At 40.9% G+C, this 14430-nt stretch overlaps 1 protein-coding gene across 1 annotated transcript in view; it reads left to right on the top strand.

Annotated features, from left to right (window-relative positions):
• Positions 1-14430, top strand: part of eml3 (EMAP like 3) — a gene marked incomplete in the record, with an annotated part of 43325 nt that overhangs the window by 13289 nt on the left and 15606 nt on the right. Inside the window, 3 exon segments of the mRNA XM_035675062.1 lie at positions 10331-10507; positions 12182-12296; positions 12484-12981. Coding sequence (XP_035530955.1) covers positions 10331-10507; positions 12182-12296; positions 12484-12981 — 790 coding nt within the window.

Here is a 14430-nt window from a genome sequence, read left to right as displayed (position 1 = left end):
GCTGAAGACAGACAAGAAAGGGGTCAGAGAGAGAGGGGATGACACGCAGCAAAGGGCTGCAGGTCAGATTCGAACCCTGGGCTGCTGCAGCAAGGGCACCCCAGCTCCACTTTAAATAGTCAGAACAACAAAAAGAAAAGAAATATAGAAATCTCTCATGTGAAATAACCATGAGAGATGGTTAGAGAGATATGTGTGTGCTAGCTTTGGCAGAAATCTGAGTGTTCATGTAGGACCCCTTTACTTCTGAATGAGGGCCTTTGAACTGAGTATATCGAGTATTTTGAATTCTCTGTGGCTGCAACCCCGCAAGCTACAGCTTTAACAGTAATGTGTCCATACATCATTGTCTGAGTGTTGGAGTTGAATGGGGTCCATCTGGCTTTCAAAAGGGAAACTTGTTTATTTGCTAATGATGTTGGGACTTTGATGCTTCTCATTGACTGATGGAGGCTCTTTTTGCCCTCATAAGAAGAAGGGAGGCAGGAGGCCCGCAGTGGGAATGAGCTTTTAGCATGTGTTTCTGCTTTTCTCAGCCCTTTCTGTCCACGTTTCAGCAACAGCCTCACAAAGGGAGGGTTGGAATGTTTTAATTGTTTATCATCAGGTAGTGTTTAGTGCAGAGCGTTTAGGATGGCTGTTAAAGCTCCAGACACTTTCTGTTAATGTCGGCACAGGCAGGAAGTTCCCAGTGTTAAGAACTCAATGATACTGTTTAAAATAGCTTACAGTTGGCACACATAATAAACCTTGAAATGTCCTCAAAAATGTAACGCTCAACCCACTACAGCAGTATGAACCAAAAGTAAACAGATTTTGCAGTGATTTGCAAAATAAATTGCATTAAACATCATGATGGCAATTTGTAAAAAGTCTGAAATGATACTTTGCCACAGCTATCTCCAAGACAACATGCAAAAAATGCCTGTTCTCTGAATGGAGTTTGTATTGATTGGAGTTATTTGAACTTATTTCATTGTTAGGTTCAACTGAGAGCTGGGATCAAGTAACAGACAAATATTTTCAGCACTTCCTCACTTACTGTTCTCCAAGCAATCTCCTTTTATGTCCGGTCTCTGTATAAATGTGCCCACAGCTACAATAACAACAGTGCAACTGCAAACAGGTTGAGAACCCAAGTGAAGATAAATCTACTTTTTAGTCCCAGAAGTTTAAAAAAAAAGAAGGTGTACTCACAAAAGTATGTACACCAAAAAAATTTATATATATAGTATAAAGCCAGGTGTACCATCTGTCCTGCGCACCTTTACTTTATACATCCTGATGAACGTGAAATTGTCCGCATGTGAACAAGCCACTGACCCCGCCTTGCCTTCTCCCATAAATTATTATGTATGTATGTATGTATATGCACCCGCTGTCATCTTCTGTCATTATTACGATGGCCACAACTTCTGCAAAATAAGCAAAACATGGAGATCACTGAAGTGGAGACTTTGGTGGTTGGTGTAAATCCATGGAGTGGCAGAGAGTAACAGTCAATGCAGCCGGTTCAGAGAACTGTAAAATGGCCTTACAAAGAAAAATGGTCTAACATCAAAGTGGATGTCAGAAGTTGAGTGACTGCACATCGGCAGAGTGCTGCTACAGGTGTGAGCTCAGGAAAGCTAGAACTGACCTGTGTGGTACTCCCAACTGCTGCACTCGGCTCTGGTGGGCCCGGGTCAAGTTCATCGATCCACAGCACCTGTGGCAGAGGCACGCCACGTTTGTGAGTGAGTGCATTTGTCTACCTGGCACTGCGTTTTGTTCCCGGTGAGATGGATCTGTACGCCTCGCCTCATGGATATCTGTGCGCCTCAGCAGCTGTACAGTCTCAAGACGTTAACATCTCCATGTCCCGTTTACAGAGGAAATTGTTGTTTTCCCTGGCGATCTTGATGTTGTGCAGTGTGTTAGGCATTTCTTCCGGTCGAAATTAGCTGGGAGGCCCATATTTAGGATGCATATTTAGGACAAGGTATGGATGGTGAACAAAATAGCTTTTTCCCGTTTGTTAAATGTTATCCACATACAGACATCAAACTGTCATGGTTTATCAGTGAAAATAAACGTGGTTTTTCATGGACACATCACAGTAACTGGAGTGAAAACTCAGTTCTTTGATGTTTAAAATCTGCACATTTTAACATAACGTATATTTTTATACATCCCACCATGTGCGTGAAAACCAGCGTACACAACCTTTTTTTCGCGTACGCACCATTTCTATGGTGTTTATTCCTCCATGCATATGTCTGCTCCTCTGGTTCTGCCGCCGGCTCTCTACCCAGAGCTCCCCTGGGCTAGCAGCAGCTCTGTCCCTCTACTTCTTCGCCCTCATGTTGGACTGAGAGCAGAGTGGACACTACAGTGGCTCACAATCGCCTCTAGAGCTACAGTTGACGGTACAAGACAGTCCGGGCCACAGTTGTAGTAGTTGCTAGCTTGTTAGCATGCTCATTGCAGTAAACATCTCTGTAGACGTCTTTGACATTACATCATAGCTGCTTACTCTTTATGTTCTGTTGATAATGTTTTCAATGTTTTAATATTCATATACTGTAATTCTGGCCATATTGTACACACTGCTCCTTTAAATCTGTAAAAACGTGGAACATGTAAAAATGTAATTGGACATATTGTGGTTTTACGTAAGGTTACATAGTTTTCTTTTTAGTCTTGCCATGTCAATGAAGTTGTAAAACAAGCAGTAAAAAGCCTACCTGTTCCATACTGTATTTACCTGTTGTCTTAAATAATTGTAATGATGGTGAATGAAACAAAGTGGCTCACCTGGTTGAATTCCAGCTAAACAGTACACTAAAAAATGTTTGTGAGGCAATCTGAGGAGAGAAACAATCAACGCAGTAACAGAATCTAGCTTCACATGCACATATTTGCTAAGCTACACTAATTAAGCAAAGAGCAGTGTACCAAATATTCAGGTTGCAACTTTTTTAAGTTGGCACTAAGACTGGGTCATCCATCCATCCATCAGCAGTCACTAATTCATGTTAATCCTGTGAGTAACTTAATGACAGGCTGCTGTTAAAGTGCTCTCTGCCAACTGGGGTCTGTTTATTTATCCAAAGATTGTTCTTGAGGGAAGAGGCTCCACTCTGTAACACTGCTGTACAATCATTAGTGTCTCTATAGTTCTAATAACTACAACATACTTCAGGCTGCGTTCACACTGCAGGCACAAGGGGCCCAAATCAAATTAAAAAAAATTTTGTGAACAGCACAAATTACACAGAATGTGATCTTTCCCATTCTGATTTGACCACTTTTATATGTGGTTTAAAGCAGACACAGGTCGGATTTTCTAAAGTGTGAATCAGAATTCTTGTGACTTTTACATCTCTGTAGAATTGTCATGCACCTGGAATCAGATCTGAGCAATACATCAGAATTGTAAAAAATAAGTTGTGTCAGATTTAGTAGCTACAGCTGTTATTCAGAATCAACATTTAGGTAAATATAAAAATTGGAGCAAACTCGCTATCAGCAGACACTCTTTTGTTTGTTTGCACCTTTGAGTGCAGAGATAATGCATGTGGTCTCACTGGAAACTCCCAATGAGTTGCTTGTGACACTAAATCAAACACTTCCTTTTTCCTGCGCTGGCCACTGGCTAGAGGTTTCTGTGCAGGCTGTTATTCTGATAGAAAAGGGAGGAAGTGTGAATTGAAATGAAATGGATTTCTGCAGGTAATCAAGCTGCTTTCATTTTATCACGTTGTCACATCTTCAGTATATTATCTTCACACTGTGATATCCATCCCCATACTTTGAACACTATTGCTAATGTCATTCATTAAATACACATTTATCTGTAAAACTGAAGAGGTACTGTATAGAAATTACAAAGAAAAACCTTTTTTTGGCAGCTATTGGTTACTGGAAATTTAAATTCTGAATAACTGATATTGGAAATTCCACATTGGTTTAATAGATAATCAATACGTCACATCACAATGAGATTAGGCGTCTTTCTGTTCTGTGTCATTTCAACCACAATGTAATGTTAAGTTATTGTCATGGCAGTGATTCTGTACCAAACCATAGTAGTGGCATGTAGGATTGTATGACACTTTATCCACTGCACACGCAAGCTGCTTTCTCCAGTAAGCTGATCTCATATAAACAACAACCATGGTTTTCTCAGCTAGATTTTTCCAATTGTGGACATTTGTTACATATCAGCCCCCACCCTCTCCTGGCTGTCTCCATTTGTTTAAGAAAATAAAGATGTACTAGAGCGTCACATTTTGTGATATTGGATCGATCAAAAATATCAAAATATCAAACTCAAAAACACTATTGATATTTGTCTTTTAACCTCCAAGTGCTAGAGAGTCTGTTGCATTATATGTTTGTTTTTTTTACGAGGCTGACTCTCATTAGTCTGTTTAAATAAGTTGTTGCATAGAGGAAGGAAGCAGCACACAAGCCATGATTCCAGAATAAAATCAGTGTTTTGGGAAAATGCAGTATTATAGAAACCAGTGTGTTTGATTTCCACTGTAACCTGAGTTCTCAGAGTAACTTGGTGTCTTGTTTGCATGTAAACATACTGACTGTTCAGGGCCTGCATTTAGCAAACTGCTTTAAGTTATCTTAAAGTGAACTTCACTTTGACTCCTACTTGCTAACTTGAGAGACTTGACTTAAAAATGCTCTTAAATTGAATTGAGCTCTAGTGTTGAATTACAACCATGGTATACATTTTGGTCATGGCATGTCCTGCCTCCTGCATCCCTCATCAGAACCATACAGAGTATTTCCATGTGTGAAAGAGCAACTCCAGAAAATTAAATTACTTTAATTTCATTAAAATTAATTAAATATATACATTTTTGTTCATCAAAAATATTTACTGTACGCAGACCGATCATGCTTACTGTCGTTACGTAGGACATTGTAGTTTTAATCTATTATTCATTCATACATACTTCATAGGCTTCTTAGGACAAATTCAGTGTTGTCTTCTCATTGTTCTGTTCTCTATGGTTTAACTTTTCTAATGCCGGACGAGGCTGTTTATCAGAGAGTGAAGGCTCTGTGAATAAAGCTTATGATCAGGTCTTCAAAGTTTAGATCTTAAAAATAATCTTAAGAAATAAAAATAATAATTTCATTTAGTTTTCTTTGTAGAAATAAACAAAATGCTGATATGGGCCTATTGTGTATATTGTTAGTGTAAGTTTTCTTACACCCCTTAAAAAACACAACATAAACATATCCTTGACAAAAATGCAAATGCATGTTTTTTTTAATCAGTATGAAAAAACAAAAATCCTGGCGTCTGATTGACTGTTCCTGCTTACAGCATAGAGGTGACTAATCATGATTGCTTGAGAGTTGCTCTCAAATGTTACTCCTACACTTTGCTGTAAGTAGGAGTAAGCTGTTTGATAAATGTATCTTCTTCATACACAGCAAAGAAACTTTTTACACCTAATGTGATTGTTAGAAGTTTGATAAATCTGTGTGATGAAAGGAAAATGAGAGTTGGGACAGTGTGGCAGTGTAACATAGCCAGAGAAAGATCACATTAGACCTGTGATCCGCAGTGAAAACAGGTTTCTCGGCTCTCTTAACATCTGCTGCGTTTCACTCTACTTATTATTCTAAGGAGTAATCAGTGTGCAGGCTTTCCAAACAGACCTGATTGTTTGAAGGAACGTTTCCTCTACTGCCGAGCTGAATTGGCTCCAGGCCTTTTGCAACAGCGCTGATGATGAAATGCCTGTTCCAGTGAAACTGTTACACCAAAAGGAAAATGTCAAAAGGCCACAGTGAATCATAATCCTGATGAGCCAAAAACCTCCATGAGGCCTATGGCTGCTTTTACATCACTCAGTTGGCAAAGGCACGGAGATCTCCTCCGGTGCTGACATTCGCTATACAGCGAGTGACTCCAGATATGCTTTAATCTCCATACAGTTCAAATCCACAGTATGGGCAAATACGGCTTCAGAACTGCGAACAGGCCTCTAACACTTCTGTTTAAAACTATGCAAAATAGCTGTATCAGTCTTTGTTGTCTCTTTGCTTTGCAGACTTGTTTGTAGAGGGTTGGTAAATAATTGATTCACTGTTGTTTGGTCCCATGGCAGTTTTTCCAGTGTATCCATTATCTCTCTATCATAGCGCTGACAATGAGTGCGTATGTTGGTTAGCTGTCATGCAGGGCGTAAACCCAAAGTGCTGCCTTACAGCTGATTTCTGTTCTGGTGGAGGACTCTATATCTGTATCAGATGTTTGACTTGCTAGCACTTCCTGCTGCCATCTTTAAGGCAGCCCCAGGTTGTGGCGGGTTGCTGCCTAACATCTTAGACCCAACGGCATTGTACATTCATAAAATATTAATAACTAGTACTAGTAGTTGTGTGCATCTCTCCCTTCTAAGAGGATCTGATATATACCTTGATACATGGCCTACTATACAATTCAGAGACAATTCATTTTAATATGGAACAATTTCCGTACATAATTCAGCTTTAGCCTAGTTGGCTAGCTAGCTGAGCAGGTGAAGCAAAACAAAATCTTTGTTTTTTTTTGTGTGTTTTCAGTTGACATTCTAGGGAATGTAGTAAATCACTAACTGCTGACAGGCTCAGCCACCGTGCCATTTAATCTAAATAACAGAGAGATGGATTCTTCCAGTTAAGCAGTAGCGATTGAATGGCTGCCAAGCGCAGACCAGGCTTTGTGTAACTTCTTGGAAAAGGCCCTCAATGACGCTTGCTTTGTAACGATGAGTCATGTTTGGAGCATGAAGGAAACAGGAAGATTTGATCTTGGATATCAAGGGCTGACAAAATGGCGGGAGGGTCAGGTGATCAGAGTATTCATTCCTGTGTAAAAAAAACAAACTGTAATACACCTGACATGTTGGAAATGGTTGGTGAGAGCTTGGTGACATAAAATGCTGCCAGCAGACGGCGAGCTGGCCTTCTTGCTGTTGGACCAGCCAGTAATATTAGCTGGCTTGTTGCTGCACTTGTGTTTTGCTGTGTGTCGACTCGCTTGTTTTTGATGATATGCACTCTGAAACTTTAAATGACTCCAGTTGCAGTCACACCTAATCCTCTTATCCAACGGTTTCCTTGTCAGCTCATTTCTGCTCACCCTGCCTTATAAAACCTTTGAGTGCAGTCCAGTGACACTTTATTCTCTCTCCAGATTGAACTTGTTTAAATTTTGCCTCATGGCTTTGTGTAGTAAAGAGTGACAGCTCATCAAAACTGACCTGTGAATCACTTCCCTGTCGGGCCACATGACTTTGTGTTTAACACTTTTGGTGTGTTTATAATAAGGCAGTGTTGTCACCCACTTTATGCAGAGGTTGGGCGGCTGTGTGGAGGTTAGAAACAGCCAGGGTTTCTCCCTCTAGCTTTTTTTTCATTTGTTACACAGCTGTTTATGTCAGTTCTCATGTGGGTTTAAGGTTGTCTTCCAGAAGAGGCTGTCGGCTGTGTGTGCCGTGGTAGCTCACCTGGTAAAGCCCAAGGCTGAGTCCCTACTGCAGCAGCCTGGGTTCAATTTCAGCCTGCAGACCTTGGCTGTATGTCGTCCCCTCTGTCTCTCCCCACTTCATGTCTCTGTTGTGCAGTCCTGTCCACAACAGGCATAAAAGCTTGAGTTTGTCCGACAAATAAGTGTAAGTTAACATAATTAACAGAACAGAAAATTAAAACAGGAGCAGAACACAAAGTAGGAAGGATTCTGACTAAAAATAGAAATAGAAGCCTGTTTCTAATAAAGGTCTGGTTCTCACTGCAGCTGGGATAGGTAGCTAGGTAGTTTAAATTTATAAGGAGTACGGTCTAGACCTGCTTTATTTAAGTGTCCTGAGAGAAATTTCATCATGAATTGGCCCTATACAAATATAATTGAATTGAATGGATAGATAGATGGATGATAAACTGGTGAATAGCCCGCTTTACCTGGCAGTGTTGCAGCTTTTGTTCCCACTGGGGCCATTAGTAAAGATTGTATTATTTTATTTTATAAGTGAGAGTAAATTGCTAGAGAACATTGCATGTGAACTGCCAGAGAATGTGTCCATGTGGAAGTGGAGCTTTAGACTACAATCACTGGCACCATATAATTCCAGGTTGTGGATCTCAACTGTTAGCCTTTGCTAAAATCAAGTCGATCGGGCTTTAATGGATTTGTGCAGAGACGGCTGGTGTCTGAGGACCTCTTACCTACTTATTACTGAGCAGGCAGACCATTTCCACAAAACTTGTTGGCCAATTAACGCATGCAGTGCAAAAATAACACTCAAAACGGCTGAGCGAGAATCGAGCGGCTGAGTAATCATGAAAGCTACCAACACTAAGTTGTGCTGGAGCAGGAGAAATATCCTCCTGATGCTCGCTATGCACAGCTTTGTTCGATCCTGTGACACAAAAACAGAAGGAGGCATTCCACACACTCACACACACGCACTTTTTGGATCAGAATGTCCTTCATATGTACACACACACACACACACCAGAACTGTAGCTCTACTCAACACACAATGGGCTCTTTGAGAGGCTTTGGACTTTGGAATACAATGCTCTAAACATCTGTAATCCCCTCTCCAAATGGACAGAGCGCCAAAAACACATACACTTTGGTCTTTCTATACTTGTGAGGGCCCTTACTGACAACGTATACCCTAGCCCCAATACCACATGTTTAAAACCATACAATCTCTATTAACTATACATTTGATAGTATCGGAAGCTGTAAAAAAAAACAACTACATGATCTATAATCAGATTTTTGTGTGCCTAGGACTTTCAAACAGTCTTTTGTGAATAGTGAGGACCTGCCAATATGTCCTCACAATGTAGAAATGTCCTCATTACAATGGTTGAAATTGGTCCTCACAAAGTAAAAAATAGAAATACAAGTATCCCTCTTAGACACACACACACGAATCAAAACATTTTGCTGTAGTTAGCCATCTATTACAGACTTGTAAGCATGTGTTCAGGCTCTGTTTCAGTTTCTTTTTCCACCCAGATGTCAGGTGAATTTTACACAATCCTTCAAATGTTAGGGGAAAATGCGATGTAATTGTGTTTCCATTAGTTGACACAAATTATTTGGCTTCCTGAAAGTCCAAAAAAAGACAGAGTACAGGAAAAAGTCTTTCAGTCCACTAAGGTTAGCGTGTATTGGAAAGGTTGCTGGAGTCTTTTTGTGTCAACTAAGACTGGATGATTTCATACTGCCATCAAAAGAGAAAAACAAAGACGTGTTAATGTACTTATGTTGTACACTAACACGTGTACAATATAGGTGTTTAGTAAGCTACGATCTACCAGCCAGACTAAACAGTGCTTTCTTTAGAGTTCCTCCCCAGCTGTCCCTCAGTAGATTTACTGTGAACACAATTCAAAGTCAAGTTGCAGCACATATCCAATTTATTTATTAGAAGTCATTCCCAACTTAGACCTGACATCCTCAGTGCTTTAGGATGTGGTGTATTAAGGACAGTTGCAGAATGCTGGAAGATTGATTTCTATTTCTTTAATTTTTTTAAAATCCTGCCAATGTTAAAAAAAGAAATTTCACCAAACCTCTTTGAAAACATTTTGTCCTAGAAACATAAAAAACTCCCTCCAAAACCTTCAACAGTCCACTTTAAAATGTATGAAGTAAATATATTTTGTCTAACTATATAAGGAGAATAACAAGAACAAACACGCAAAAGGGTTAGATTCAAAGCGGTCCATATGAGGCAAGAAAACATGTGAAAAGAGCCATAATGACTTTCCACACTGACACTGCAGCATGTTGACACCTACTTCATTGTTGTCACTCAAAAACTCTTAGGCTTTAGTAATCAAACCACTAAATGATTTAATCACCTATATGTAGCCAACACCTGTTTACGAGGGGCAGAGCTCAAAGGTCTTGGCCAGAAATGTTTATAGTCCATATCTGTTTTGTTGAATAAGTTTTTAAACATTTTTAACTTTTTTAAGCATCAAACAGAAAAAATAAGCAATAATAATTTTTATGGCAGTGGTTTTGTTCATTTCTGCATTAATATTTGATGCTTCATATACATATAGTGTTGAATATGTGTTGCCCTGAGGTTGTGAACACTGCAGTTTGGCCTTTACATGTCAGTTTTCCATATTGTGAATTGATCTGTGCTCGATGTCTCAGGTCTGTGTTTTAAAGCGATGAACAAGGAGTTCTTATACCAAGGTGTGACTTATAATGATCTTGGCTAGTTTGCTAGCCTCATTCAGGCCAGGCTTTGGCTTTTCTGAGCCACCTTTATGAACCTGACCTTTGGTCTCTCTGTAGATGACGTATCGGCAGACAGCAGCGCTGAGTTCCCCGACCGAACCTCTATGATGGAGGTGCGTCTGCAAGCGCAGGAGGATGAGATCACGCTGCTGAAATCCTCACTGGCTGACGCCCTGCGCAGGATCCGCCTCCACGATCAGCTCTTACCATTACTGAAACAGCAGCTGGTTGCAGGTGAGTGCTCTATCTATATCTACATGCTAGATCTGCTCTACAGCATTATGGTACATTGGATGGTACAACAGTGCGCAGTGTTTCCACTGTGGCTATTTTTCCTCTTGGTATAATTAGACATGCAAAGATAGTTGCATGTGCACTATATTAGAAGCTGTATGTTATGTTAATGGACCGGTTTAGGATTTAGTTTCATCTAGTGATGAAGTTGCAGTTGGCAAACCTCCTGAAACCCATCGTCTCAACCTACGTTGACCGCGAAACTCACAAAAACTGCAAAACGCCCTATCTAGATCCATTTGTTAGTTTGTCTGTTCTGAGCTACTGTAGAACTATGGTTGACTCCGCCAGAGAGTGCAAGAATATCCTCTGTAGATAAAATCGGCTCACCTATGAATATTATATTCCATTTCTAACAATAGATCCTAAATGTTACACACTGCACCTTTAAACTTTTGATGTAATAAATGTTCATACATTTTTAAACATTTTCTCATGGATTGTGGTTGTTGAGCTGAGCTGAAAATAGAACTGTTCTAGCATACCAAAAAATCTTAAAGTACAGGTGACATGCAAAAGTCAAATTGTGTGCACAAATTAGTCATTCCTGCTCCTGATAAAAAAATCTGTAATTTATTCTCTTGCATTAGTGTGAAGGTACTGTAGCAGCAGTTCCAGGTTATTGTTGTGGCTAGTGTGAGTCAGTTTAGCCGTGTTTCCACCAACCACTCACAGTATAGTACCGTTGAAACCCTTACCTACACGTACCTAAACCATAGATCTGTTTTGAGTTTCCACCACAGATACTAAATGTAGGCGGGGTTCTTACCAGGGCTAACTCCCTTCACATTTCCAGAAGTTGGGAAACAACAGAGAGACTTTTTTCAGCGTTTCTTAAACCGACACACTGTGGCCTACACTGCTTTTACAGTCAGATTGACAACTTATCCTTTCTCTCTGCTCCACTCCTATTCACAGTCATTTTTCTACTGCTAACAGCAGTGTAAAAGTTGTGTTTGGTGTTAAGGTGCTTATGTACACTGAATGAATGAAATGAAACAGTGTGTGTCCAGCACACACAAACATACAAACTCATTCACACAAACTCACACACAAACTCCTGTTCATTTATTTCCAAAACAGTGTAAATAAAAAAAAATTGAATTGTGGTGGTTGACAGATTTTTATAATCACATGTTTCTGCAATTACCAATCAACCTATGAATTTTAATTTTAAAATTTTGATAAAATCATATAAATGATATGAATGAAAAAATTATATGGTGTTAAGTAATATTTATATGACCTAGTTTTGTTTAAAATATTGTTGTATTGCCATTTCCGGCCCTCCATCATGAGAACAGGCTTCGGGCCTTCATCTGTTGTTTGGCTGTGAACAACAAAGATGATATAAACTGATCATATGAAAATGTTCCACTGAGAATGGACTTTACAGTGAAGTAGGAGACATCTTGTGTACAGCAGGAAAACTTTAGAAACAAACAAGATTTGCATAGTCAAGAGATTCTGGAAGTTTTAATGAGGTAGAAGGGGTAGTGGACTAGGAGGGGGTCTAAAAATGTATCTACTGTTCGGGAAAAAGTGACTGCAGCACATACAGAGTTTGCCAGTATCACTAAGAAATAACTAATAATCAACTGTAATCCCACCCAGTGAACCCGGCTGCTGCACGAGTGCTGAACCAAGTGTGCTGCTCAGACAGTTGTACCGGCGCCAGAAAACTGTCCTCCAGCTCTGCCAGCGACGGGATCCGTCACCCTGCTACCAGGTACTGGACCTACACGCCAAGGGCTTCAGAGGACAGGAGTGGTGATGAGGGGCCAGCATTGTTGTGTTTCACTGGATGTATAGACATATTGCTTGCTACATCAGACGCATGCTAGTCTGTTCAGAAGCCTGAATGTTCATATGATGTCTGTGTAATTTGCCTGTGTTGACCTTTGAACTATCTCTAGCCAACTGTCAGACAGCATCGTGACCAATACCAATGGCCACATAGGAAGTCCTGTTTCCATGAAGCCAAGACCCGGACCAGCAACACTGGACAGGTCAACCCAGACAGAGCCCACCCTTCCTGGGCAGGACACTGGGCAGGACAGGGCTCCTCCTCCTAGGCGTGTCAAGAGCCTACAACTGGAGGACGCCCTCCCCCAAGGGGAGTCCAAGGTTGAGGGGACACGGGCCAAGCTCCACCGCATCCCAGGCTTGGAAGAGGAGGATGAGGAGCAGGAAGAGGATGAAGAAGGAGGAGGGGAGCAGGAAAAGGAGCTGAGCTGGATGTCGTCAGTGGAGGAGCCCATTCAACCCACCACCATCAGAGGCCTCCAGAGGGAGGACTTCCAGGACAGAAGCTGCTCTCCGGAGGAGCCGGCCTCTGTTAGAACCTCAGACCAGAACCTCAGCTCCCGTGCCGGACCCCTGTCCCCCATCCAGGAAGGAGAGAAGAAACCTCTGTGCGTCCCCTTCACCGCCGTCTCTATAATCACCTTCTTTCTTGCGACTGATTGCATGGCTTTAATGGACAAATCAAAAATTTTTTATTTTGACTTGTGTGACTGCAAACCCCAGCTGTGCTCTCCTTATTCGACAGTCAGCTTCAGGTGTCCAGGGTGTGATTATTTTGTGTTAGAGCAGGAAACCAGAGGGGGGATGACATGTTCTGTCATCATGTTCACTGCAGCCTCCATGTGCTTTCTCCCCCGTTATTTGAGCAGGGGGCGAGGGGAAACATAAAGCTGCAGCTGAACATAATGGTGGCAGTCGTCCACACTGAGTGACATATCCAAGATCAGCTACACAGGGATTTGCGCCCAGTGGAAAATGTGATGTGAGGGCAATTGAACACAGCATAATGCACAAAAAGGACTGCAGGGTTAGTGTTTCATTATGTATACACTACAGAGTGAACGAGAAAGGTCAGGGAGTTCGCAAGACTATACAGATGTAACCTTTCAAGGACAGAAGAGATTTAGAAATGGTGTCCAAACAGCGTACGTCAGAGTTAATATCCATCAGAAGAACCTACAGAGTGGTCCTCTCTGTTACTGTAGCCACAGAGTATTAAAGCTGATGGTTCTGTAAGACGATGCAGATGTGCAGATTGACACACTGCCATTATCTGCTGTTCAACTGGGTTTTGCAGAAACACACAACTTGCCTTAAATCTTGAGTGTTTTTAATGCAGTTCTACTCTAATCAGTCCATTAACATTCTCTTCCTGAAACAAATCAAGGATCTCTTGCATGCTGTGATTCTCTACTGTCAGCTCAGATGATTGCCTTTCGAATGGTGATTAGAAAGCAGCCGGAGCACCAGTGCTTTTGTTTACTTGTGTATGTGCTTGTGCGTGCATGTGTTCTTTTGTACTACTTCCTTGTTGTGGCTTGTAAGAGATTCATTGGCAATGGGTAACACAAGCTCTAGTCCCTCAACTCAGCTCTGTCACACCCCTCCATGGAAAACTGAGGTACTGGGAGAGCTGTGCCTATGTACTCACCTTCTACATTCAACAATTTCTTTAAAGATTAGTGGTGCAGAAATTTGGGAGAAGGGGGTGGTCGCCAGCTGAGTTTCACTTCCTACATCTCAGGGCATTGACGTAGATAGACACTAAAGCTTTTTTTAGCACTGTAGCACTTCCTCTGGTGATGCTTCCTCAGAGACAATAAGAGCTTAATTATTGTTTACAACATGGTGTGTGAATGTGTGTTCTTGTTCATCTGTCCTTGTTGAATTTAGTTTCAGACCCTCAGAATGAGCACAGATTTTAGAAATTAGGTTATTTTCACCATTTTCCTCTACAAATTGCTAATTTAAGATTAGAAGAAGAAGAAGAAGTAGATATACTTTATTGATCCCCTAGGGGGAAATTGTTTTTTTCACTCTTTTTATACACACACACA

The sequence above is a fragment of the Morone saxatilis genome, unplaced genomic scaffold, assembly GCF_004916995.1.
Source record: "Morone saxatilis isolate NCDOM2014 unplaced genomic scaffold, NCSU_SB_2.0 Contig4, whole genome shotgun sequence".
Lineage (NCBI taxonomy): Eukaryota > Metazoa > Chordata > Actinopteri > Moronidae > Morone > Morone saxatilis.
Note: the sequence above shows the minus strand (reverse complement) of the source record. Positions and strands in the feature narration are given on the sequence as shown.